The 27,862-nt window shown below is 42.4% G+C and overlaps 1 protein-coding gene across 1 annotated transcript in view; it reads left to right on the plus strand.

The window, feature by feature from the left end:
- LOC145345151 (glutamate receptor ionotropic, kainate 2) overlaps window positions 1-27,862 on the plus strand; it is a 442,001-nt gene that overhangs the window by 164,085 nt on the left and 250,054 nt on the right. Inside the window, exons 2-3 of the mRNA XM_080192821.1 lie at window positions 9,854-10,021; window positions 10,357-10,614. Of these exons, the coding sequence (XP_080048947.1) occupies window positions 9,854-10,021; window positions 10,357-10,614 (426 nt within the window). The remainder of the gene's footprint in view (window positions 1-9,853; window positions 10,022-10,356; window positions 10,615-27,862) is intronic.

A 27,862-nucleotide genomic window follows, 5' to 3' on the forward strand; every position in this document is an offset into this window, starting at 1 on the left:
AGCATGTCTGTGGCAGATGTCCCTGCATTAGTGTGTCTAAATATGTAATTAATATAGGTCAAAAATACAATGGCAACCAATCACCCAATAATAGGCAGGTGGCAACACTGCAAATGAAGCAGATAAAGTCTTATATCTTCATTTGTAATCATGGCCCGTGATATGTGGGCACTGACACTATGAAAACTTCTGTTTCAATTCCCTGTTCTTGTAATAAATAAATTAAAAGTCTGTAAATGGAAACAAAGACCGCACTGGATGTAACCTAGTGCTTGATCTCCAGACTTCATTTACTGTCTGGCAGTGTAAATGAGAATTAATCCCACTGCATCTGAGATGCTTTTATATTACTTCCATAAACCAAGAACAGTGTATTGTCTAGCCTTTAGGGAAATAAAAACTTCCATTTAAACATTTCAAGCACCTTTTTACCTTGTTACCTGTTTAAAAATAGTTAATGTGAATAAACTTTGCTGAAAAAATGTTAATGGTAATTCTTATTTTCAAGTATTTCCAGTGCAAAGTCAGCCCTGAGACCATGATACCGACTAATTAATTCAATGATAAACCCTTGTTATATTAAATGAAGTGTATAGCTATCAGCGTCCTGCGAACTGCAAGTGATTGCTGCAAATACGACCGCATAGACAACAATATGGGGACTGAAATAAGATTGTGCCATGTCTCATGTATGAGATTCATAGGTGTATATAAAATGCAAATAAACATAAAGAGTGGAAAAAAATCAGACATATATCTATAAGCCATCAGTTTCCCTTATAAGCTTTTTCATCTCCCTGTAACTGCAATGGCAGTAATCAGAAATTCACATTTTCACTATTATCTATGGATGCAAACTTGTTGCAGAGTAAATATACATTTCATTATAGATGCTTCTCGGTGCTTTGATCTATAAAATATTGTGCACGATAAACAAACTTCTAAGATAAGCAAAATTTATTCAGGATTTGCATTGCACGTTACTTCAATCAGATAACCGCAAACAAATGTGTTGAAGTATAGCAGCTTATAAACGCTTTTTTTATGAAACGGCTGTTGACATATTCTGAAGAGTTTCTTTAGTGCCTCTAAGGTGCTAACCAAGTGATAAAAAGAATTGGAATAATTTGACTTGTGCGCTGGCGAATGTGCGAGAGATGCTTTTTGATTTGTGCCTTCTGGGGTTTAAAAGTTTAAAGTTTATTTATTAGCGTCACAAGTAGGCTCACATTAACACTGTAATAAAGGTACTGTGAAAATCCCCTCGTCATCACACTCTGGCGCCTGTTCAGGTAACACTGAGTGAGAATTTAGCATGGCTAATGCACCCAACCAGCACGTCTTTCGGACTGTGTGAAGAAACCAGAGAACCTGAAGAACGTGCAGACCCTGCATAGACAGTGACCCAAACAAGAAATCGAACCTGGGTCCCTGGTGCTGTGAGGCAGCAGCGCTAACCACTGTGCCACCATGCTGGTTGCCTCTAGATTAGCATATGTATTTCATTTCCACAGAGCTGTAACAAAAAAAATGGACGTAAATAAAAAGTTTTTATTTCAATTTTAAGTCCACGACTCCTATATTTGTTGTGAGGCAGGGAGACCAAGACTTTTTTTGGCTGTAGTAAAACCTGGAAGTACGGGCAACGTGGAGGACTTGTCGAATTTAACAGCAGGAATTTGTTATGACAGGCACGGCAGATTATCTGTGGGACTCGTAGAATACAAGCTCCCCTATTAGGTAAGCGGAGGCTCATTTAATAAGGAAGGCAATGCGGGGGTTTAAAACCAGCTGGCTCCATTCAGGCAGGCAGCCGAAAGACTTTGGGACTGACCTGTACACTTCAGCTGCTGAACAGCACTTTGAGCACATTATAAACTAATGGTGGAGGTGACGGAAGACTGGCTTCGGTAAGATTATTACACTGACAATGAGGAGGAAAGCGAGGTTTTCATTTTCCCTCCATACCTTTACTGATGAGACAAGTCATTCTTCGAGAAGAAAAATGCCCCTTTTGGATAAACTTGAAACGTATGTTGCAAGCATAGAAGACTGTATCCAAAATGCAGAGCGCATGCATAACCTTTTTAGGACCAATGATATTGAGGGGTTCAAGAAGCAGAAAGGGTCCTGTTGAGGGAGAATTTAGCATAGATAATGCGGGGTCCTAATCTTCAGTGCAATAAAAATCCTGACTTACCCTGATGTCCCTGACTCCAAAACCTTTAATGAATTGGTTGACTCGGTTAAAGGCTTTTATGACCCAGAATTATCCATGATACTCCAGTGAAGCTGTTTTAACGCAGCACAATGACCCTGGGCAAATCTGTCACTGGATGTTTGACCAGGTTACAAAAATTGGCAGGACACTGTGAATTCGGGCCACCCTGAATGATATGTTGCTAGATGGACTTGTTTGTGGAATTAACAATGTGATAATCTAAAAAAATTATTGGCAGAATCTAATTTGGACCTAAAGAAGACCATTGAAATAGCTCTATCATTGGAGAATGCAGAGAAAGGAGCTCAGGAACTACGGGAGTCAATAGACAGCAATGTCCTCCTATTGGGGGAGGAGGCCCACGCAACATCCATCTCTCAGCTGAGAGCGATGGGATCGATAAAATATCACAGTGGTGTACCTAAAACAATGTATTGCTTACAGGAACTTTGGAACACAAACACCAAGCAAACCTGGAAGAAGTCCCCGGCAATTCTTGGAGATTGGGGTACACCTGAGAAATAAAACTTATATCTACTAAGCAAGTGCTATGACCTATTTGGGTGGAATGGCAAGGTCTTTCATCTGGTGAAGGACAAGATGAGAGACGTTATGGAGGTGCCAACTCCAAGGAAACCCACAGAATTGAAATCCTTCCTGGCGTCAGTGAGGGTCCCCCTGCATACCCTGCTGCAGAAAGGTGATCTTGTGGGGTGCCACAGATGGAAGCTTTCAACAGTGTTAAACAGAAAAATTTGTCATCCAATTTACTGGCCCATTTTGACACCAAAATGGACCTTATCTTGACATGTGAAGACTCCCCTTATGGGATTGGGGCAAGACTGGCACACAATTGGAGAGATGGAACAGAAAAGCTTATTGAGTGTACATCTGGATGCTGAGTGGAGGTATTCCCAGACCAGAAAGAGGGGTTGGCAAGTTGCCTTTATTGTTAAAAAATTCCAATATGTCTTCGGTAGACAAATCATCACAAGTCATTGCTGGGGCATTTTAAAGAAGGCAAGGCAATACTGCCCCCGCCCCACCCCTCATTGTCTCTGTCTAGATACAGCGTTGTATCTTGTTACTGGTGGCTTATAAATACCTCCTAGAGCACCGGGTCAGGACTAAGACAGCCAATGCTAATGCATTGAGTTGTCTGCCATTGCCTTTAGCCCAGTTTCATTATCAATGGTGTTTACAAGGCAAATCAAAGCCTCAGCACAAAAGAACACAATCCAATTCAGAGGTCTGCGCTTAGATGAAATGGGACACTACTTGATGGAAGACAGGCAAGTTCAGAATTGAGGATGGTATCATAATCTCGTGGAGGCAGCTGATGATTTAAATAGCCAGCTGCCTCTGGAAATTATGCATGTGCAAAATATGCTCCACCTCCGTGTGAAAGTAGGAAATGCCTTGTCTGGTGATGCAATTTAGGATTTTCAGGCCTTTCTGCTATTTTCTCACAACACCGGGTTAAAATCCAACAGATTTATTTGCTCCTTCATCAGGTGAGGTTGGGGTATGCTTGAAAAAGACTCACCTGATGAAGGACCAGCACTCCAAAAGCTCATGATTCCAAATTTACCTGTTGGACTTTAACCTGGTATTGTGAGACTGCTTACATAGAACGTAACGCAGTACAGGACCTCCGGCCCTCGATGTTGCGCCAACCTGTGAAATCAATCTAAAGTCCACCTAACCTCCACTATTCCAATATCATCAATATGTTTATCCAATGACCATTTAAATGCCCTTAATGTTGGCAAGTCCAATACTGTTGCAGGCAGGGCATTCCACGCCCTTACTACTCTGAGTAAAAAACCTACCTCTGACATCTGTTCTACATCTATCACCACTCACTTTAAAGCTAAGTCCCCTTGTGCTAGCCACCTCCATCTGAGAAAAAAGGCTGTCCATCTATCCATCTGTCCACTGTCCATCTATCTAATCCTCTGATCATCTTATATGCCTCTATTAAGTCACCTATTAACCTTCTTCTCTCTAACGAAAACAGCCTAAATTCCCTCAGCCTTTCCACATAAGACCTTCCCACCATACTAGGCAACATCCTGGTAAATCTCCTCTGCGTTCTTTCCAATGCTTCCACACCCTTCCTATAATGCAGCGACCAGAACTATATGCAATACTCCAAATGTGGCCACACCCGGGTTTTGTACAGCTGCAATATGACCTCATGGCTCCGAAACTCAATGCCTCTACCAATAGAAGCTAACGCAACGTATGCCTTCTTAACAATCCTAACAACCTGGGTGCCTCTCATTACTGTGCCACCTTAGTCCAATGTCGGCATCACCACATCATGTTCGCCAAAATGTTCACCTTTCTATCATGGTGAAGATTTGGCCAACATTTCATGTTTAATGGCCTTTTCAGCAAAACATTCAGTTCTGATGAAAGATCATTAACCTGAAACCTAACTCTGTTTCTCTTCACAGTTGCTGTCCAACCTGCTGATTGTTTCCATTATGTTTTCTTTTCGTCTCAGGTTTCTACCATTTGTAGTATTTTGCTTCTGAAACCTTGAAACGCTATTTTAGCTTTCTGTACAGTTGGATAGATTTATTCTGACAGTCCTTTAGAAAAGTGATACAAATGCATCCCAATGTACCAGAAGGAACAAGTCAAACACCATATTATTCACATGTTGGCAGCTGATGAAATTTGGTTTTATACCAGCCCCTGGGCATCCTTAATTGTACTGCTAAAGAGTTAAGGTGTCGGTTTGAGCTTTTTGTACTAAACGCAGATAGCTAGGCCAAATGACAGATGACGGCTCATTACCAGAAATTTATGACACATTAAGTGCCTTCAGAGATCACTGCTTTATTCAACATTTGGCTTTGTTGCTGGTTATTGGCAAGAAGAAGTTTAATAAAACTGATTGTGAAAACAAGATCTGGGGAGTTCCTGTCAAGTTGCAGTCATTATCAACTCTTGTCTGGTGACACGGTTGGGGTAAGTTTTGCCAGGGTTGGCTCCAAGTATGGAATTACACAAAAATGGACCATTTAGATTAGCTAGTCTGTACTGATGTCCATATCCTCAGTGAGTTTCCTCCCATCTCTCTGCCTTTCAGGATATCTCAGAATCATACAATCACATAAAGCAGAAGAGACCATTCAGCCCATCAAGTGCGCACCAATACATTAAAACACCTGAACTGCCACCTAATCCCATTTGCCAGCATTTTGTCCATATCCTTGAATGTTATGGCGTGCCAGGTGCTCATCCAGATACTTTTTAAAGGATGTAAGGCAACCCGTCTCCACCACCCTCCCAGGCAGCACATTCCAGACTGTCACCACCCTCTGGGTTAAAAAGATTTTCCCTAATCAAATCCCCCTAAAACTCCTGCCCCTCACTTTGAACCTATATCCCCTCTTAACTGAGCTTGCAATTAAGAGAATTGGCTGCTCCTTATCCCCTCTGTCTATGACTCTTATAGCCTTGTACACATCTTCCTATTCCCTTTTCTCTCATGTACTTGTCTTGTTTCCTTTCAAAAGTGTTGTGGCTATATGTTCAATCACTTCAGGTTATTTCCACATTCTAACCATTATCTGAGTAGGTAACTTTCTCCTTATTTCCAAATTGATTTATTTCAGTTAATATTTTGTATTTATGACTCCCACTTTTGGATTCTTCCACAGAGAGAAAAGCTCTTTCCACATCATGGCTGATAAACCCAATTAGTTTGAAGACCTCAATCAGGTCTCAGTTATCTCTTTTCTAAAAAAAAATGACTGTTTACTTTTTCCCAATAGCATCATTCTTCAGTTCTGGTACCATCCTTGTAAATCGTACTTTTCCAGTAATATCTGTTTTATGGTCTGGAAACCCCAACTGTGCACTAAATACTCCAAGTATAGCTTGACTAGGGTCCTATGCAAGTTTAATAAATTTCATTACTTCTGGATTCAATACATTAGAAATAAATCCCAGTGCTTTGTTTGCATTTTAATTATATTGCTAACCTGCAATCCTGTTTTTAATAACTTGTTCATCTAAATATACCTTTAGCTCTCTTTTGCACTTCTAGCCCATTCAGGTTCTGATTTGGTAAGATATAAAAAGCATCTAAAAAGCATCATCTCACATTTGTCTATGTGAAAGTTCTGTTGTGACTTAACTGCCCATGGCTGCAAGTTTTCGACTGCCTTTTCATATTACATTGCATTCTTCCTCATTGTTAGTTATATCCTAGTTATATCCAAGTTATAGTTATATCCACTTATATATACCCTAAGTGAGTGGGCAAGGGTCTGGCAGATGTAGTACAATGTTAGTAAATGTCAGGTCATCCATTTTGGTAGGAATAACAGCAAAATGGACTATTATTTAAACGGTAAGAACTTGCGGCATGTTGCTATGTAGAGGGACTTTGGAGACCTAATGCAGGAATCTCAAGGAGTTGGTTTGCAGGTGCAGCAGGTAATTAAGAAGACAAATGGAATTTTGTCCTTCATTGCTAGAAGGATGGAGTTTAAAAACAGCGAGGTTATGTTGCAGCTGTATAAGATGCTGGTGAGGCCACACCTGGAGTACTGTGTACAGTTTTGGTCTCCTTACTTGAGAAAGGATACACTGGCACTGGAGGGAGTGCAGAGGAGATTCACTAGGTTGATTCCAGAGTTGAGAGTGTTGGCTTTTAATGAGAGACTGAGTAGACTGGGGCTATACTCATTGGAATTCAGAAGAATCTGATAGAAATGTATAAGATTATGAAGGGAATAGATAAGATAGAAGCAGGGAAGTTGTTTCCACTGGCGGGTGAAACTAGAACTAAGGGGTATGGCCTCAAAATAAGGGGAAGCAGATTTAGGCCTGAGTTGAGGAGGAACTTCTTCACACAAAGGGTTGTGAATTTGTGGAATTCCCTGCCTAGTGAAGCAGTTGAGGCTACGTCATTGAATGTTTTTAAGGCAAGGATAAATTTTTGAACAGTAAAGGAAGTAAGGATTATGGTGAGTGGGCGGGTAAGTGGAGCTGAGTCCACAAAATGATCAGCCATGATCTTCTTAAATGGCAGAGCAGCTCAAGGGACCAGATGGCCTACTCCTGCTCCTAGTTCTTATGTTCTTATGTGCCCCCACTTTGGAATTTCTGTAATGTGTTATGCATTCCTAGATCCAAATCATTGAAATACATTTTGAGTTACAATGGTCCTTGCACTGATTCTGGTGGAAAACCACTTTGGACTTGCATCTCATTTCAATAGGCGGAATTCTCCAGCCGTTCATGCCAATGAGACTCTCTGGTCCTGCTGCGGTGCAGGGGGATTTGGCTGAGCGCCAAGTTTTCTGCCCTCACTGGCAGCGGCAGCAGGACGTGAATGGCTGGAGAATCCCAGCCGCTAAATTACCTTTCACTCTGACCCACTGCTTTCTTTTTTTAAGCCAGTCTGACTGGCTCACTGAATTGGCCGTATTAAGTCAAGTGATAACTGTGTTCAGCTGTGCTCTGACCAGGTTAGCCTCAGCACAGAACTTGTAAGATTCACCCTCTAGCTTTTTTTTATTTCTAAGGCCGCCATTGTGCAGCAGAAAACTTTAACCCAGTCCAAGATGTCCTGTTGATGTTCAGCTTAGGCTCATACTCCCAGGCGTATTTGTTAAGTTAATTTCACAATTGTATTGGTTCCCTCTGGATGAATCTATCGTTGTGATATTCTGCAGAGCAAGCTGCATTTTGGGTTGAAATGTTATTGCATTAGAGTGAAACGATTAACAGATTCCTCCATCAATAAAATTAAGTTTATTTATTAGTGTCACAAATAAGCTTACATTAACACTGCAGTGAAGTCACTGTGAAAATCCCCTAGTCGCCACATTCTAGCACCTGTGTGGGTACACTGAGGGAGGATTTAGCATGGCCAATGCACCTAGCTTGCACATCTTTCAATTTGTGGGAGGAAACTGGAGCATCCGAGGAAACCACACAGACATGGAGAGAATGTGCAGACTCCACACTGACAATGACTCAAGCCGGGGATGGAACCTGGGCTCTGGCACTGTGAGACAGCAGTGCTAACCACTGTGCCAATCATTTGGCTTGCCATGTCATAAGCTCATCAAGAAAACGTTTGAGTTATAAGGAGAGGCTGGATAGATTGGGATTATTTCCCCTGTGTGTAGAGGCTTAAGGGTGACCTTATAGAGGTCTATAAAATAATGAAGGGCACAGATAAGTCAACATCTTTTCCCAAAGGTAGGGGTGTCTAAAACAAGAGGGCATAGGTTTAAGGTGAGAGGGGAAAGATCTAAAAAGGCCCAGAGTGGCAATCTTTTCACTCAGAGGGTGGTGAGTGTCTGGAATGAGCTGCCAGAGGCAGTAGTAGAGGCGGGTATAATTTTGTCTTTTAAAAAGCACTTACACAGTTACATGGGTGAGATGGATATTGAGGGATAGGGACCAAATGTAAGCAATTGGGACAAGCTCAGTGCTCAAAACTGGGTGGCATGGACAAATTGGGCCGAAGAGCCTGTTTCCATGCTGTAAACCTCTATGACTCTATGATTGTAAATGATGTCCTTAAAAAACTTCCAGCAGGAGTTGCAACTTAAAGGACTCATCCCTCCATGTAGGTTAGTTACTAGCTTATCCTTTTATGCTACTGGATAATTTTTGGACCTATTTCTTTGGATCTATTTCCTGAATCCATTCCAATTTCTGGACATGACTTTGTTTCGATGCTTGGCTGTTTTTTTCCAGTTTATAAATGGTTATATTGCAGTCATGAATGTTCAGGTAGACTTACACTGGATGTTTTCCATTCCTTGCATACGTTTCCTATAATAGGCTTCTCAGAACCATACCCAGGGGCTAGCACATCGGCATTCCCTCTTTTCATTATTGGATTATCAAAGATCTTATATGTTCAAAATTGCTGCCTGAAAACTTGTATTTTCGTGTCTAGTTACAAAACTAAAGAATTGGTTTGCCTTTTTAATTCTTACCTGTGTGCACTGCACCCTTTATTAACTGGTGTATCTGCGCATTAAAGTCCTGCTGATACTTTGCTCTTATATTGAATCTTTCTTTGTTTTGATCCTTAGTTCTCTTTAGAATCTTACAATTTATTAATTCTTGTTTCTGAACTATGATAAGCCCAACTGCCATCGCTCTGGCCATCCTGTTAGCCGATTTATCTTCTGCTGATGTCTTGTACAATCATCGTCCCTGTCCAAGAGCCCCATTCCTTGTTTTTTATTATTAGTAATTTATTAGCATTACAGGTAGGCTTACATTAACACTGCAATGAAGTTACTGCCAAAATCTCCTAGTCGCCATTGTCTGGCGTCTGTTTGGGTACACTGAGGGAGAATTTAGCATGGCCAGCATAACCAGCACTTCTTTTGGACTGTGGGAGGAAACCTGAGTACCCAGAGAAAACCCAGGCAGACACGGGGAGAACGTACAGACTCCACACAGATAGTGACCCAAGCTGGGAATTGAACTGAGGTCCCTAGCGCTATGAGGCAGCAGTGCTAACCACTGGGCCACCATAATTTTGTGTAACTGATGAGTCTCGATGTTATTCCCTTAATTCTTATACCTGTATTACTGATCGCAGTGTAACACTTTATTCTTTCTTTTCTGTTTCAGGAGGTATTTTCGAGTCTGTGGAAAAAACCCCATCTGGGGCAGAGGAACTAGCTTTTAAGTTTGCTTTAAATACAATCAACAGAAATAGAACGCTGCTGCCAAACACAACGTTAACATATGATATCCAAAGGATAAATATTTATGACAGTTTTGAAGCATCCAGAAAAGGTAATGTACTCCAAGCAGTCTTTGTTGCATGAGATTATTTATGCTTGCCCCACAATGTCGCAATAGTCGGTGAAATTTTTGTCAGCAACTATGTAAAAAGAAAACTAAACTCTCAGGCAAATAGTGATTCTGAACGAGATAATGTAAAGCTAATCAGACCTTACAAAATTGCTTTGTAATGTGGTAAAGTGAATGTATTTCTCTTCCCTCATTCCCCCCCATTCCACCCCCCCCCCCTGATTCCCCCCCTCCCTTGCCCCACCCCAAATAATTCCTGCTAGCACATCGGCTTTCTCTCCTCTCATTATTGACAGAATTATATATCTCCTCTTCAGCCTGTGATCAACTATCTCTTGGGGTGGCAGCCATCTTTGGGCCTTCTCATAGTTCTTCAGCTAACGCGGTGCAGTCCATTTGCAATGCGCTTGGGGTTCCCCACATACAGACCCGGTGGAAGCATCAAGTGTCAGACAACAGAGACTCTTTCTACGTCAACCTGTATCCAGACTTCTCCTCTCTCAGTCAAGCCATCTTGGATTTGGTACATTTCTTCAAATGGAAAACCGTTACCGTGGTGTATGACGACAGCACAGGTACGTGTGCACAGGGAAGCTATAAATAATGATATGCATACTCTTTAGATGTAGGGTCCTATGAGCAAAAATATTAATTCGCCTTCAGAAAGTCATCTATACAGTTGACAGTGACTGAACATGTCAAGCTCATAGCATCATAGAATCCCTGCAGGGCAGATGGAGGCCATTTGGCCCATCAAATCTGCACCAACAACAATCCCACCAGGCCCGATCCCCATAACCCCACATATTTACCCTGCTAATCCCCTTGACACTGCGGAAGAATTAAGCATGGCCAATTCTCTTAACCTGCACATCTTTCGGACTGTGGGAGGAAACTGGAGCACCCCAAGGAAACATGCAGACATGAGAAGAACTTGCAGATGTCACACAGACAGCGACCCAAGCCAGGAATCGAACCCGGGCCCTGGTATGCTGAGGCAGAAGTGCTAACCACTGTGCCACCCTAGAGTTGCACTGGAGATTTTCATGGAAGGGCAATTAAAAATTTATTTTGAAAAAAGACAGAATGCATTGATTCACACTTCAGATAATTTTTTATTGCTGTTTGGTGCCTCTGCTGCAACATTTTAAACATATGGTTTCTAACTTATTCCCAATTGAGATCAGATCAGAAAGGATGCAAAATGGCTGGCTGAATCAATGTTACACAACTGCACAGTCAGAATTACTCCGATTATCACTTATTTTGTGGTGGGGGGAGGAGAGGGATTGACACTTTTGTATCAACTTTTGAAAATCATTCATTATAATAATAGACAGTGGCCTCCGTCTGTCACACACTGAATAAGGATTCCGCATTGAAAGGGTGACAGGATGAGATTCAAGATCATTTCAAAGACATGCATACAGGTTGTGCAATGAAGCAGATAAAGTTTTGAAATACAACTTGCGTTTTTTGGCTGATAGCTTCACCTGTTGCCCTGAGTAACCAGCAAGAATGCCTTGTTTTGTGAGAGAATTTCCATTCAGAAATCAGCGTGGATTTCCCCACCCGAGTGGTGATTGGCCAGTTGGCTGCCCTATAGGCATCTGGCCAGGCCTTGACCGTGTAGGGCTGTCAGACTGCACATAGGGGACTGGTGCTCGGGGTAGGCTGGCCACTCCAGACTGCTGCAACGTTGGGCAAGTGCTGGCCAGGAAACAGAAAGAGTGGCAGTTATTTGTTTCCTGGTGCATTCTCCATGACAACACCTCAACCAATCAGAGCCTACATGGCAAACAATCAGCCCTCTCTCTGAAAATGCTGGAAAATCTCAACTCTGACAAAGGGTCATCCAGACTTGAAATGTTGGTTCTATTATCTCTCCGCACATTCTGTCAGACCTGGTAAGTGATTGAGGGGGGCAGTCCTATAGATACCTAGCAAATATTAGACTAGACGTTTTCTGCCGAACATTTTCTGGATAGCTATTTAGGTGAGAGTTGTTTGGTAATATAAAACTCTAGTATTGCTGAAAAGTGAGACATGCTTTTGAAGCTTTTGGTCTTGCACTCATCAGGACTGCTATGCGAGAATATCAATAGTAATGACAGCAACAAAATTATATACCATACAAGAAAATAATACTGATTATAATAAAAGCAAAACACTGCGGATGCTGGAATCTGAAACAAAAACAGAAAATGCTGAAGATCTCAGCAGGCCTGACAGCATCTGTGAAAAGATAATAGAGGCAACATTTCGAGTCTGAATGACCCTTTGTCAGAGTTGAGATTTTCCAGCTTTTCCTGAGAGAGTACTGATTGTTTGGCATGTAGGCTCTGATTTGGTTGAGGTGTTGTCATGGAGAATGCACCAGGGAACAGATAACTTCCAAGCTTTTGTTTAAATTCAAACAGTGTAGGTCAACTCTGGTCAAAGCATTGCCATGGGGAATGAACAACGGAATGGCTGTCTCCCAGCCTTGTGTTCAGTTTAAAAAAAAGTGCAAGGTGTGGACAGGCTCCTTCTGTCTGCAAAGGACAGCATCCTGTGTGTGAATATTTGTAGCTTCCAGCATGTGTGAATGAGCCACACTGAATATCTTCAATTGGTTGTCATCGTAAATCTTAGCACAATCTGGATTGTTAAGAGAGTGTTATCCAATCGCAGAATCACATCTATTGTTGGACACCGTGTTTTGAGTTGTGTGAGCACTGGCTGGTTTGGTACAGTCAGTACTTTGCCTCTTGCAAACAACTGAAGGGATCTGCCATTGGATACAATCCACCAGTGTTTGAGATGCTTGGCATCACACTACCACATACCACATTATTCATCTGTGACTGGCAGATCATCTTTCTGGCTTGACAGCACCATCCTGTTTAGTGAAGAATACCAGTTGTGTTGCTACCGTATGGTAACAGTGTGAAACAGCTGGCTTCACCTGTTGCTCCAATTTTTTAGACACCTTATCCCTCCAGGGTCACCTGAAGCAGACTTGTCCTTTTGAAGGATTGGAAGTGGGAGCCTTAGGCCCATTCACAGTTTGTGTGATACACAGAGAAATGATCTTATCAGGGTAGCCATTATCTGGCAAGATGTCTTTGATGCTCCTTATTTCAACATGGAGTTTGCATGGTGAGCAGTAGCTCAGACCCTATTAATAAGATTGCTGATGAGGCCAATCTTTATATTGCAAGGAACTGGAGGAATTTTAATGTGTATATTGACTAATGAAGATAAGTTTGTAGTGGACAGTAGTAGAGAACTCACTGACAGATTTTTCACCTAGCACATTAAGGGGATCCCATGCCAACAAGTTTCAGGATGATAACCTCCCCCCAACCATCAAAAGATTTTCCGCCAACTCCAGCGGGCCTGATGTTATTTCAGACTCTGACAAGCATTGATTAGCATAAGGTGGAAGTTCTGCCTGTCACCTGGAGAAAGTCCCGCCTTGGGGAATTGCCCACTAATCTAATTGGCCAGCAACTCTCCAATCATTCCTGAAACAGCGCTGAAGTGGCCAGAAGAGGCACTACAATTAGCTGCCTGGAACTGGAGAAAGTTCAATGGCCAGTATTGATTCAAGGAGTGGGATGGACAGGTTGAGGAAGTCTAGACATTTGTGGGGTGGTGATTGGGGTCTCGGGAAAAGATCGGGAAGGGGAGGAAGGCCTGGAGGTTGCTGGGCCATGTGGAAGACACCTCAAGTCAGAACTGGGCATTTGATTACCCTGGAAGGGTAAGGTGTCTCAAAAAACTGATTAACAGGTGAAGCAAGCTATTTCACAATGTGACTATATAATAGCGACATGAGTGGTATTTGTCACTAACAGGACAAATGCTGTCAAGCCAAAAAAGACGTTCTGCCAATCACACAACTAAATAATGTGGCATACGAATATCAGTGTGGAGCCAGGTGTGTGTCACTTGTCCTAAAGACTGACAGACAGTATCAAACTGCACATCCCTTTGGCTGTTTGTAACATCACTGTACTGACCCTTCCAAACCACTTGGTAGTACAGTGGTTAGCATTGCTAACTCACAGTAAATGATTTGACAAAACTTATCGTTCATAGAGCAGGACATGAAAGAGTACAGAATGTAGTGTTACAGTCATAACTAGGGTGGAGGGAAAGATCAGCTTAATGCAAGGTAAGCCCATCCAAAAGTCTGACAGCTACAGGAAAGAAGCTGAACTTGAGTCGATTGGTGCGGACCTCAGACTTTTGTATCTTTTTCAAAGAACAAAGAGAACAAAGACAATTACAACACAAGAACAGGCCCTTCGGCCCTCCAAGCCTGCACTGAACATGCTGCCTGACTTAACGAAAACCCCCTACCCTTCTGCGGACCATATTCCTCTATTCCCACCCTATTCATGTACTTGTCAAGATGCCCTTAAAAGTCAATACCGTATCTGCTTTCACTACCTCCCCAGCAACAAGTTCCAGGCACCCACTACTCTCTGTGTAAATAAATCTGCCTCATACATTTCTTTAACCCTTGTCCCTCACACATTAAACCTATGTCCCCTGGTAATTAACTCTTCCACCCTGGGAAAAAGCTTCTGACTATCCACTCTGTCCAGGCCTCTTATAATCTTGTAGACTTCTATCAGGTCTCCCCTTAACCTCCGGCACTCCAGTGAGAACAAACCAAGTTTCTTCAACCTCTCCTCATAGTTAATGCCCTCCATACAGGCAACATCCTGGTAAATCTTTTCAGTACGCTCTCCAGAGCCTCCACATCCTTCTGGTAGTGTGGCGACCAGAATTGAATACTATATTCCAAGTGTGGCCTAAATGAGGTTCTATAAAGCTGCAACATGACTTGCCAATTTTTAAACTCAATACCCCGGCTGATGAAGGCAAGCATGTTGTACATCTTCTTGACTACCTTTTCCGCCCACATTGCCACTTTTAGTGGCCTGTATACCTGTACACCCAGATCCCTTTGCCTGTCAATACTCTTAAGGGTTCTGCCATTTACTGTATACTTCCTATCTGTATTAGACCTTCCAAAATGCATTACCTCGCATTTGTCTGGATTAAACTCCATCTGCTATTTCTCCACCCAAGTCTCCAACTGATCTATATCCTGCTGTATCCTCTGATGGTCCTCATCACCATCCACAAATCCACCAACCTTTTGTGCTGTGTGCCAACTTACTAATCAATCCAGTTACATTTTCCTCCAAATCATTTATATATATTACAATATATATACTATATTTTCCCGAAGCAAGAAGGTGGAAGAGAGAATGTCTGGGGTCCTTAATTATGCTGGCTGCTTTGCTGAAGCAGCGGGAAGTGTAGGCACAGTCAGTGGGTGGGAGGTTGGTTTGCGTAATGGATTGGGCTACATTCACGACCTTTTTAGTTTTTTGCCGTCTTGGCAGAGCAGGAGCCATACCAAGCTGTGATATAGCCGGAAAAAATGTTTTCTATGGTACTTCTGTAAAAGTTGATGAGAGTCGTAGCTACATGCCAAATTTCCTTAGTCTTTGAATTCTTAGTCTCCAAACTCTATATGGAGTTTACACTTCTCCCTGTGTCTGCGTGTGTTTCCTCCCACAATCTAAAAATGTGCAGGTTAAGTTGGTTGGCCATGCTAAATTGACCCTTAGCATCAGGGGAGTTAGCAGGTTAAATACGTGGGATTATACGGATGGGGCCTGGGTGGGATTGTTGTCAATGCAGGTTCAATGGGCTGAATGATCTCCTTCTGCACTGTAGGAATTCTACGATGCTTGCAAAGCTGACAACATGGTACCCAACATTAGACATGATTCTACCATTGGATAGCACTTGCTTAACAATACTGATTGTGCTAAGAATTACATTGATAACCAATTTAAGTTATCAGTTAGATTCGGAGTGTGACTCACTTACACGTGCTAGATGCTACTTATATTCACACGCAGGTCCCTGTCCTATTTGTAATCAGAATGAGCATGAACATACATTCAACAAAACATAAATTTTGGGGATAGCAAAGTTTCCCTGGTTCCTTTCCCATGGCAATACATTGTCCAATCAATGTTCGCCTGACTGTTTATAAAAGCTTAATGGTTAAATGTTCCCTTGTGCATTCTTCATGGAATTACCGCTAATGATCAGAGTCCATTTGCCAACCAATAAGCACCAGCTTTCATGCAGTAGAATTTGTTGGTCCCATTACTATTGATAGTCTTATGCATCTGTTCTGATGAGCGCATGATCAAAAGCTTCAACATCATGTCTCTTTTTCCAGAATTTTTCAGGTAAGTATATTAAAACTGGACACTTTGAACAGTTCCATTTCATAGTTGGAGACTTTCAAGAGGGGAATTGTCCATTAGAAGTTCAAACTTCCCATGGAGGATAGCATGTTGGGAATTCCATGTGGTCCCGATGCACAGTTTGGACTATACAATCTGCAGATCGGAAGGTCTGGGGCTTCAGTTCTGCTTGCCTCTTTCAAGCAGTCAGCCTCCAGTGAGCATGGTCATTGGCGACTCTCACCCAGTTGTTTTGCCACGATCTGACACCTTAATTTCTCACTTGCAGTGTCTTTATAGAAAAGGAATGGATACTCAGATGGTTGTAACCCAGTAGCCTATTCACTATACGGAAGGTCTTTAGACGTATGGACGTCATCCATTTAATGAACGCGGCCAAGATGTCACAGACATCATTGGTTTCACATTGAGTTCATGCTGATGGAATTAACATACGTTGCGACCTCTGAGATGGTGACCATGCTCTGCCATGAGATGCTGAGGATATGCCTGAGACAGCAGAGGTAGAAACTATTCTGCCTTTTCTGCTTATGTTTGTCAAGCCTCACTATTATGGAGAAGTGCACGGAAGACTTAGGCTTGGGAAACTTGCACTTTGGAGTTCCCTGTCAGGTTGGTGTTATTCCACACATTCTTTCTCAGTTTGGACATCATAGCCACAGCTTTTATAGTGTTGGTCTCAACATTAAGATTGGGATTTTCCAATTTCACCCGCTATGGTTCCCACCCCAAATTCCAACCCAAGTGACAGATTGTTGATGATTTTAAAGCTCGGATATGTGAAGCTGTCAACAATCTCCAGCATAACATTGTCAGTGGTGAGAAAGATCAACTTAGTATAAGGTAGGTCCATTCGAAAGTTTGATGGCAGCAGGGAAGAAGCTGTTCTTGAGTCAATTGGTATGTGACCTCAGACTTTTGTATCATTTTTCCCGATGGAAGAAAGTGGAAGAGAAAATGTCCAGGGTGTATGGGATCCTTGATTGTGCTGGCTGCTTTTTTGAGGCAGCAGGAAGTATTCACAGTCAATAGATGGGAGGCTTTGAAATTGTCAAGGAAAATTGAGAGGGTGTGAGATCTTGAGCTTCATAAATAAAGGCATTAATTACAAAAAAGCAGGGAAGTTATGCCAAATGTTCATAATCACCACACTTTAGGAAAGATGTCCTGAAGAAGATGCAGTGAAGGTTTACCTGAACAGTTCTAGGGATAGGGATTTTAGTTGTAGGTTTAGGTGGGAAAGGCTGGGGTTCTCTCCTTAGAGCAAAGGAGACTGAGGGTGGTGTGGGGGAAGATTTGATATAGGTGTACAAGATGATGACAGGCTTAGATAAAATGTCTATTGGTATCACAAGTAGGCTTACATTAACATTGCAGTGAAGTTACTGTGAAAATCCCTGAGTCACCACACTCTAGTGCCTGTTCAAGTATACTGAGGAAGAATTTAGCATGGCCAATGCATCTAACCAGCCTGTCTTTTGGACTGTGGGAGGAAACCAGAGCACACGGAGGAAACCCACGCAAGCACAGGGAGAACATGCAAACTCTGCACAGACTGTGACCTAAGCAGTGTATCGAACACGGGTCTCTGGCACTGTGACGCAGCAGTGCTAACCATTGTGTCGCCAAGTGACCCCACAAAGTAGACAAAGGGAAATTGTCTCCATTGGCTGATGGCCCAGGGACCAAGGGACATAGATTTAAGATTTTGAGTAGGTGATGCAGGGGATAATGTGATGAAGAATATTTTCACACCAAAAGTGGTAATGATTTGGAATCTAACTGCATCCTCAGCCAAGTCACTCCAGCACACTGCCACCTTAGAGTTGCCTTCCTAGACACTCACCATCCTGTCCTGGGAACGTATCACTGTTCCTTCACTGTTGCTGGATCAAAATCCGGGGACTACCTCCCAAGTAGCATTGTGAGTGTATCTGCACCACATGGACTGCAGCCCTTCAAGAAGGCAGATCACCATCACCTTTCAAAGACCATTAGGATGAGGTAATACATTTTGGCCTCCTGATTCTGTGGAAAGGACTTTTTCTACTTTATTGTTTTGTCTATAAAATAAGTTCTTTCCACATGTTTGAAATTCTTCTTCAGCTACTTGGCTGAATACCTTTTATTTATGAATGTAGTTGTATGGCCTACTCCCAGGCTATGCTGGGGCCTGCTCCCAAACCATCCTATAAATAGCTGGTCTATGGAACAGAAGCTGTCCAGGCATTTACTCTTCACTCCACTTCTCAGTGTTCTTCAGCCAAGCCCTGCTTACCTTCTTAGAAGTGGACCAATATTTGTAACTTATGTCACCCATGAAGCCTGGTACTGAGTGCTAACACAGTTATGCTCAGCACCGCTTCATTATTTCTGAAATGATTTTAATTTATCATTTCACTCTGATCTGAAAAGTCCTCGTATGTTATTTGCCTTGACACCTTAAATAGTTTTAGTTGCTAATGGCTGTGTTAGTGCCTCCCGACCACCTAGATCATTATTGCTCCTCTGCTTATCAATGAACAAAATGCCTCCCTCACGCTACGCACAAATATCCTTAACAGCTGGGCACTGCATGGCTCCTTTCCTATAAGTTGAGCGTTCCCTGTGATTTTCAGTCTCAACACTCCGACCTGGTTCACAGCTGGCCCTGCGAATATTGTAATTGGCACCTTTTAGTCACTTTAATTATGATTTTATACAGGAACAAAGTTCGCTTGTGCTTAATCAACTCGTGCTAATGTTGTTGTGGCTGTGAGTTACCTGTTTTCCCAAAAATGAATTTTATTATTACACACTGAGTGAGATTTTTTTGCCCCTTACCATCCCCCTCTCACAACAGGCCACCATTGGGGTGTTCAGGTCCTGCCAACATCTACAGCTTTTTGCGTGGCTTGCCTATCTGACCATCAAGAAACCCACAGCTTGGGGTGGGGTGGGGGTTGACGAGTCACCTTTGGCAGGACCAGGGGATCCTGCTGGTGGGAAGGCTTGAAAATCCCATCCATTGTACTCCACTGCCCTAATATACAGATGGGAAATTTAATTTAAATTTTGAGAGGTTTATATTTTGCATGTCCCTAACGTTCATTACTGGTGTCGTGCTGGGCTCCAATTACAGAACCAGATTATGTTGTCATGGTTGTGTTTCACATGTAATTTCATTTTCTGTTATAATCTGGTTTCCAAATAAAAATGCAAGTACAATGAATGTTTTGTATGCTATATTTCACTGGATCCATGATCTGCATTGTCAGATGGAGCCAAGGTGAGACTAGAATTGTCCTGAATCCACATGCAAAGGACCAGCAATATAAATGGAGCACTAAATTTACTCTTGAGAATGGAACATGTTTAAACAGATAGAAGGATTTGGCAGACTGAGACAATGACAGAGCCAGCCAGAACAGTCACAGGAATCTTTCTATTAGGTTAGCTTGCGCTATTTGTTCAAGACATTAAATGTGCACACTTTCATAGAACTGCATCGGCCCTTTCATATCGAAAGGATTGAGCCGCGTTTGCCCAATGATGTCTAAGTTCATTTCAGCATCCCAAGGAAATATGTTAAGGACTCATTGTTACAACTTCACGATAAGCAGCAAAGCGATTCCTTGAAACAGTATTTCTCCCATCAAACTTTAAACCTCTCTGCCGATAGCGGTTCAGCTTCAGTCAAGGATGGAAAAATAATCCATGGATTGAGCCCAAAGAGTAGGTTGGGCTGCATCTCAGTTGACAATTTTTTCAACCCATGTGCTTATTTAGAAGGAAAGAAGAAAGGAAGGGGAGGATGAAGGAAAGAAATAATTTGGTACTTTACGAAAGGGTCTTATTTTCAAGTCCATTAGTGATTCATGAGGTGATTTATTAGCATTAGTTCTGATTTGCATATAATATCTGTGCCATGTACCTACCTGAGAAAGAGTGTGCTAATGGAACTAGAATTTTGCCAGAATATACTTTGTTTGTTTGCCATTTATGAGAACATTCTAATGCCTGAGTTTCATAGAACCCCTGTAGTGCAGAAGAAGCCATTCGGCCCATCGAGTCTGCATCGACTCTCTGACAGAGTACCTTATCCAGGCCCTCTCTCCATAACCTCACACATTTCCCATGGCTAATCCATCTAACTTACACATCTTGGGACACTAAGTGGCAATTTACCATGGTCAATCAACTTTATCTGGACATCTTTGGTCCGTGGGAAGAAACCGGAGCACCTGTGGAAACCCACACAGACACGGGGAGAACGTGCAGACTCCACAGACAGTGACCCAAGGCCCGAATTGAACCCAGGTCCTTGGCGCTGTGAAGCAGCGGTGCTAATCACTGTGCCACCATGCTGTTTTTCCTGTCAGCATGTTAAATAAAGTGACTGCCACTTTTTAAAAATAATTACGTTTTCCTCAGAATTAAATAAGTGGAATTAAAAAATATAATGTGCGGGTTTGAACTGATGAAAAACAATTTGTCTGACGTATTTACTCTATAGCACTGAATAATTTACGCATCAGAGTGATGCTAATGAACAATAAAAAGCCTGGTAGTTCTATCTAAAAATTCTGTGTATCTATGGTGAAAAATCTTTTGCCTAGAAACAGATGGTTTTAAATTATTTTTTGCATAATTGGTATTCCAGTTGTAATAATAAAAGAGGGAGTAGTGTGAAAGTACAAATGGTCAATCAACATCTGAAAGTGAAATGAAGTCTGTGTCCTGGATGTGACCTTTCACTAGACGGGCTCTAATAAACGGCAACATGTTACGTTAACTTTGGCTTTTTCCTTCAGACACTGACTGACTCACTGTGCAAACCACATTGCAAGCTTATGTGGGAACATAGATAAAGGAGCGGGTCATTCAGCCTTGTGGCATTCGACCATTCGACTAAATCATTGATCCGCACCTCAACTCCATTAACTTCCGGCACGCACTATTTTTATTTCATATCTAGTCTAAGTATTTCATTGAATGCTGATATTGTCCAGGGCACCTGTAGTTACGGAAGGAAATATTGGTGTTAGAACAGTCAGGATATAAAAAAGAGAGTCTTGTATGTTGGAAGTTAATGGAGTTGAAGGCAGAAGGTCTGTAAAGGAGCCATTGCTTCTGGGAAACAGAGATTCTGTGGAGCATCACAAGGATGGTTTTCCCAAATTACGATAATCCAAAGGTTTTTCTTAGTATTGGGAAATCCACCTGTTCAACTGCACATTTAATTCAATATCACTTCCAATTTTGAAAATATCATTTGTATATAAGGATAACAAAATATGATGGGGGTGATTCTCCCCAAAAAATTCTAAGCGTCAAATTTGCATAAAAACTGGAGTAAATCACATTGTTTTTTTCAGCGGGAATTTCAAAATGAATCTCCCACACTCTGTGCACTGCACTAGCGTGAATCACTCCAGAAATCAGTGGATCGGGCCTATTCCTACTGAAAAGGCTGGCAGCACAGTGAATGTGCTGATCTGTTAGCGTCGAGATCGAAGCACGTGCAGTGGCTCCTCTCTGCTGGCCTCCCAATCACGGGCCAGCTCGATTCCCGGCGTCACCGGTTGTGTGACCCCCCCCGCCCCACCATGGCCCGATTGCTAGCCCACCGAACATACCCAGGCCCAGACTGACCCCGCCCTGCACCCCCCAGACCTCCTGACCCGAACCCCTGGCAGCCCCAATCTACCGCCCCGATAATCCCACCTTCATGCAGCCCCGATGCCCTCCATCAGTAGACTGCCCCACCCCCCCAACCCCGATGGCCCACCTCAATCAGAGTGGCAGCAGGTCCCCAACCCCAACCGATTATCTTCTGTGAGGCCTTACCCCCCATCAGGCTCTGCCCCCTTGGCACTGTCCCAAACTAGATGAGCAGTGCCAAGGTGCTCTCGGGTCATTGTCACTCTGCCCTTGAGCAATGCCAGGGAGCCCAGGCTGGCACTGCCATGGTGACAATGTCCAATGGGCACCCAACCCCAGTGCCCAACCCTCTGAGGGTCCTCAATTGCCTCCCCTTCAGCCCAGCAGGGTTGGACAGCCAGCTCCCTGCTAGTGAGGAATGCACAAAGTGGCCTCTGCTTGGGTTTCCCAGTCCGCTGAGCTAAAGAAGCAGTGCAATGGGATGGGAGAATCACCCCCCAATGGACTTTATCCTGTGTAGAGATGACTGAGTAATAATTACACAATAACTCATGAGCCAGTTCAATGCTTTTCACGTGGGCAGCGTATTATGGTGTAAAAATTGCTAGCAAACAAATTGGAACAGTCAAACAAAATATATTCACAGGAAATGAAACAGGCGTGGTCCCTAATTTAAAGTTCACCTCTGCGGTTCCTCAGTAGGAGATAAAGTTTGCATCTCAGCTTTCCCTGAAGGAACATGCAGTGACCTATTTCTTATATATCCTTATTTAATTAGAATGTATTTTATCTGACTTGCAATGTGGCTTGTGGTGATAGCTGCAGCGACTCAAAAGGATAGAAGGAGGCATGAGGAATTTGTGATGTCGTAATGAATTTTTAAGCATACAAATTAAAGAATAGGTGTGCATATTAGAAGCTGACAGGATCATTTAGTCAGACTGAAATAACATTTTGACAAAGTGTTTCCCCACTTTAGTATTTAAAATAACTGACGCATTTTGAGTTGTGAATTAAGAGCTCCATAATGCTGGTGAAAGAATTCTAAAAGGCTTATAGCGATTTTATCTATTTGATGGCAAATAGTTACCAAGATAGTGACTGGGACTTGCGTATCTAGTCTCTGGCAGTAGTTAAGGAAGCTTCCAATGTCTGCTATGAATTGCCAGAAATAATAATTTTTTTGAGCACAGCAACTGAACTTTTAATCACATACCAGGACAAATTTCTTTCCCCATTGTAGATGATGTGTTACAGATGAGAGGAAGATAAGAGCAATTTCTTTATGTTACTGTTTTACTCATCCAGTTTTAGAGACTAGACACTCAGAGGTCCCTGCACCTTGGTCAAAATGACTACAAAAACCCAATTCTGGAATTCCCACTCCTGAACCCAGCACACACCATTTCTCTGAGGTGGGGTGGGAGGACGGGTCTGCACAAGTAAAAGTGTATTAAAGGAGAAGGAGTTTTCATTATTAGAATGTCCAAAGTACGAATCGTGGACTTTAGGAGTTACTTGGAATGGTCCAAGTACCCTTCCCTTTGGGAAAGATCAGATGCCCTTTGGGAGAATTCATGTACCTAATTTGGGAGAATAAAGGTAACTCTGAAGCATTGTTAAGAGTAGCCATGAATGTACATAAAAAGTGAATATATTTGGTGCAACTGTCAAGTCATTTAAATCCCCATGCCATTTAAACTTTTGTAACAAAATCCAAACCGCAGTTGAAAAGAATTGGTGTTTATTATTTTGCTGTTTGTTGACATAAGCCTGATAGTATTAATGACTGCTTCCACGAGCTTTCATTATCACAATGGCGGTGAAGGGCCATATATGTACCATTTGATTGACAGATTGTGAAGAGATTTATTGTCTTTTATGTGTGACTAGGAATACAACTTGAAAGGATTTAAAAGATTTTAACTGGAAAATTTTAAAAATACAGAGAAGTCTGCAATAGACACCTAGAACATTATTTCTTCAATCTCACCATGAGTTATGAGGTCTGAGTATAGTGCACACTGGGTGAGTTGGCATGTACGGTGTAAAGACAAAGGGTGGTGGGTGGGTAGCATGGGTTGGCATTAAGTTAACATGGGGCTATAAAGAGCCATGGGGATGTGTGGGACATGGTTGGCATGAAGTTTATGAGGGAGTCATGGAGGTGGGTAGGTGTGTCATATGAGGAGGGGCTGAGGAGTCTGGGTCTATACTTATGGAGTTTAGAAAGATGAAGGGGGATTTCATTGGAATTTACAGAATACTGAGAGACCAAGGTAGAATGGATGTGGAGAGGATGTTTCCACTAATGGCAGAGACTAGAACTCGAGGGCACAAAGTCAGTGTGAAGGGACACTCCTTTAAAACTGACATGAGGAAGAATTTCTTCAGCCAGAGAGTGGTAAATCTGTGGAACTCTTTGCCGCAGAAGGCTGTGGAGGCCAGGTCATTGAGTGTCTTTAAGTCGGAGATAGATAGGTTCTTGATTAATAAGAGGATCATAGGTTATGGGGAGGAGGCAGGAGAATGAGAAAAATGTCAGCCATGATTGAATGGTGGAGTAGATTTGATGGGCTGAGTGGCCTAATTCTGCTCCTATGTCTTATGGTCTTATGGCCCCACCTTGGAGAGCTGTCGGCCAATCAGATTGAGGAACAACTGTGGGGTTGCGATGAGGGTGATTGGGGTCTCAGGGGATGGCTGGGGTGGATGGAAATACAGAGGTCCAAGGGCCTTCAGGGAGGAATGTCCCCTTTGATAGGGGTTTCTGATGGAAGTGCCTCCACTTTCTATTCAAGGCCCATTTCTGTTCAATTATCTGTCCGTCCTGGGCTACAAATTGAGGCCGAACAGGAAAAGGCTCTTAAGTGACATTCCGTTCTTTTGACTCAAAGCAATAATTCAGTCCACGATCTTTTGTTTTGGGGGAATACGTGTCTGGCACAATTAATGGGAATTTTCCTTTCTTTTCTTCTGAGCAAATTGAAGCTTTTGCAGGTTTTTTCGGCTGTTTCTACATTTTTATATTAACTTGTACATGGGATTTAATGGGATTGAGAATTATAGATAGGCCTGGTGGGTATGGATATGATCGGCGCAACTTGTGGCGCAACCGAAGGGCCTGTTTGTGCTGTAGTGTTCTATGTTCTATGTTCTATATGTTTATAAAGTTGTCACAATGATACAGAGACACATCCTCATGGTTTGTTCACCTGAACATTCACAACTTTAGTGTTGTATTTGACACTGTGATGAACCTTCAATTACATATCTGCTTTATTGCTAAGATCTTCCGCCAGCTTCATAACATTGCCTGCTCCACCCTGCCTCAGCTCATTTGTTGCTTCTAGACCTGTTTAATCAAATTCTTTCCCAATCTGTCTTCAACCTCATAAAATATCCAGCTCACCCAAGTTCAAGATCCAACATCTCTGTGTGCCTCCAATTCTGTTTTTTTGTGCACCCCCAATTTAATTTTATTATTGTTGGCCATGTCTTCAGGTCTCTTGGCCTTGGAATTTCACCAAACACTCAGCCTCTCTTGTTTTCCTTCCTCTTTTAAGAAGCTCCTTCAGACCTAGATCAAGAATTTGGTTACCTGTTCTAAAGCTCCTCATGTGGCTCAGTGTCAAGTAGTCTTGGATGAAGTGCCCGTGAAGTGCTTTGAGACATTTTGCTTTGTAAAAGGTGCTTTGGAAACGTATTGTTGTAACTGGTTTTTTGACTGCAAGGGGCTTGATCCTTGCTTGATCCTTCACTCAAGGAGCAAAGAACAAAGAAAATTACAGCACAGGAACAGGCCCTTCAGCCCTCCAAGCCTGTACTGACCATGCTGCCTGACTGAACTAAAACCCCATATCCTTCTGGGTACCATATCCCTCCATTCCTATCCTCTTCATGTATTTATCAAGACGCCCCTTAAAAGTCAGTATTGTATCTGCTCCCACGACCTCCCCTGGCAGCGAGTTCCAGACACCCACCGCCCTCTGTGTAAAAAATCTTACCTTGCACATCTCCTTTAAACTTTGCCCCTCGCACCTTAAACCTGTGCCTATGAGTAATAAACTCTTCCACTTTGGGAAAAAGCTTCTGTCTATACACTCTGTCCATGCCTCATAATCTTGTAGACTTCTACCAGGTCGCTTCCCAACCTCCGTCGTTCCAGTGAGAACAAACCAAGTTTCTCCAACTTCTCCTTATAGTTAATGCCCTCCACACCAGGCAACATATCCACATGTGATTTACTCTGTGGTTAGTGAACAGCAGTCAAGAGGTTGGTATCTTTTTCTGGCTCCTAACTTGTGGGTGTTGAAATCCATTGCAGTTTTCGGCTGACGTTGGCGAATCAACTGGCACTGAAAGCCAGGGACCTTCTGAGTTTGTATTATTCAGCTACCCACTGAATGAGCTAGCCGAGAGTCTGGGGAGGATAGATAACCAATAGCTCGATGAGGCATGTTGTGCTGCATTGCCAGAACAACTTTGCAAACGTATGAAAGGTTTCCAAAGTCGCTGCTCTCCCTCCCTCCCCCCCTGCATTAAAATGTGTTTTCATGCCACTGTGTCAGTCAATACAATGACTGTAGCTGAGGTGATCAATGTACCCTGAGATCCTTCATAGGAATTCCCTCAGGCAATCAATGATCAGTTCTTACCGGAGAAAACCTGAGAATACAACTATATTTGTTCTGTAAACTGACGTATCTCATCTAGTGATGGCTGATTATTAAGTGATTCATGAACCTTCTTTGTCTTTATAATTATAGTCTGAAGGCTACAGCCACACATTGGCAAAGTAACACTGCAGCTTATCCTCATTAACTGTATGCCAACATTTCAGCCTTGAAAACAGATTGTTCTTCCTATCATTTACCTCTTACTAAGTGATTCTAATGCTTAACGCAATCCAGTGGTGTGTGGTTTAAAGAGCAGCATTGATAGTTTTCACTGCAGTTTTTAAAAAATTCATTTCTGTTGAGAAAGCCGGGTGAAGGGCCAGGGCACTGCATGGCTGAGAATCAATAACTAATATACTATGCTGCACCAACATGAAATAGAAATGTGCTGGAGGATTGAGTGGTGCACGGGGCCTTAACTCTATATTGTCACCTCTGAGGCCAGGGTTTCAATCAGTTCCGGACTCCCTGGTCAACAACCTCACCCCAGCTTCTAATGCACGTGAGTCCACAGCATAAAACTGAAGAGGGTTTGGCACAAATTAACAGTAAAGTGCCCAATTTTTTTTTAGGTAAACCATTAGGGAATTTGATGTAGAAATTAAAAAAAATAGCCTTAATCTTCAGCAGAGAGCTGTTCAATGCAGCACGGTGGAATAATGTTTAGCACTGCTGCCTCACAAAGTCAGAGACCCGGGTTTGATTCCTGGCTTCTCTGTGCAGAGCCTGAATATTCTCCCCATGTCTACATGGGTTTCTTCCGGGTGCTGCAGTTTCCTCCCACAGTCCGAAAAATGTGCTAGCTGGATGCATTGGCTATTCTAAATTTTCCTCCAGTGTACCTGAACAAGCATTGGAGTGTGGTGACTATGGGATTTTCACAGTAACTCCATTGCAGGGTTAATGTAAGCCTACTTGTGACAGTAGTAAATACATTTTAGACTTGAATTAGGGTTTAAGATGCTTGTTGGGAGCTTCACTGTACTTACTGGGATATCTCTGATGTGCAAGAGTTTAATTCTAACTGTGATAACTAGTAAAGAGTTCCATTTTTGCGATTCCACCACTTAAACAGCACTAAAATCCAGCAAAACTAATTTTAAAAAAGCCATGTTATGATAGGGAGAGCCTTGAGTGGAATTGTAAATGTATTATTTACAGTGCAGAATGAATTAAGCACAGTTTATATGCATCATTCATTGCTGTGGTAA

The sequence above is a fragment of the Carcharhinus amblyrhynchos genome, chromosome 7, assembly GCF_965287045.1.
Source record: "Carcharhinus amblyrhynchos chromosome 7, sCarAmb.v2.hapA, whole genome shotgun sequence".
NCBI classification, from domain to species: domain Eukaryota; kingdom Metazoa; phylum Chordata; class Chondrichthyes; order Carcharhiniformes; family Carcharhinidae; genus Carcharhinus; species Carcharhinus amblyrhynchos.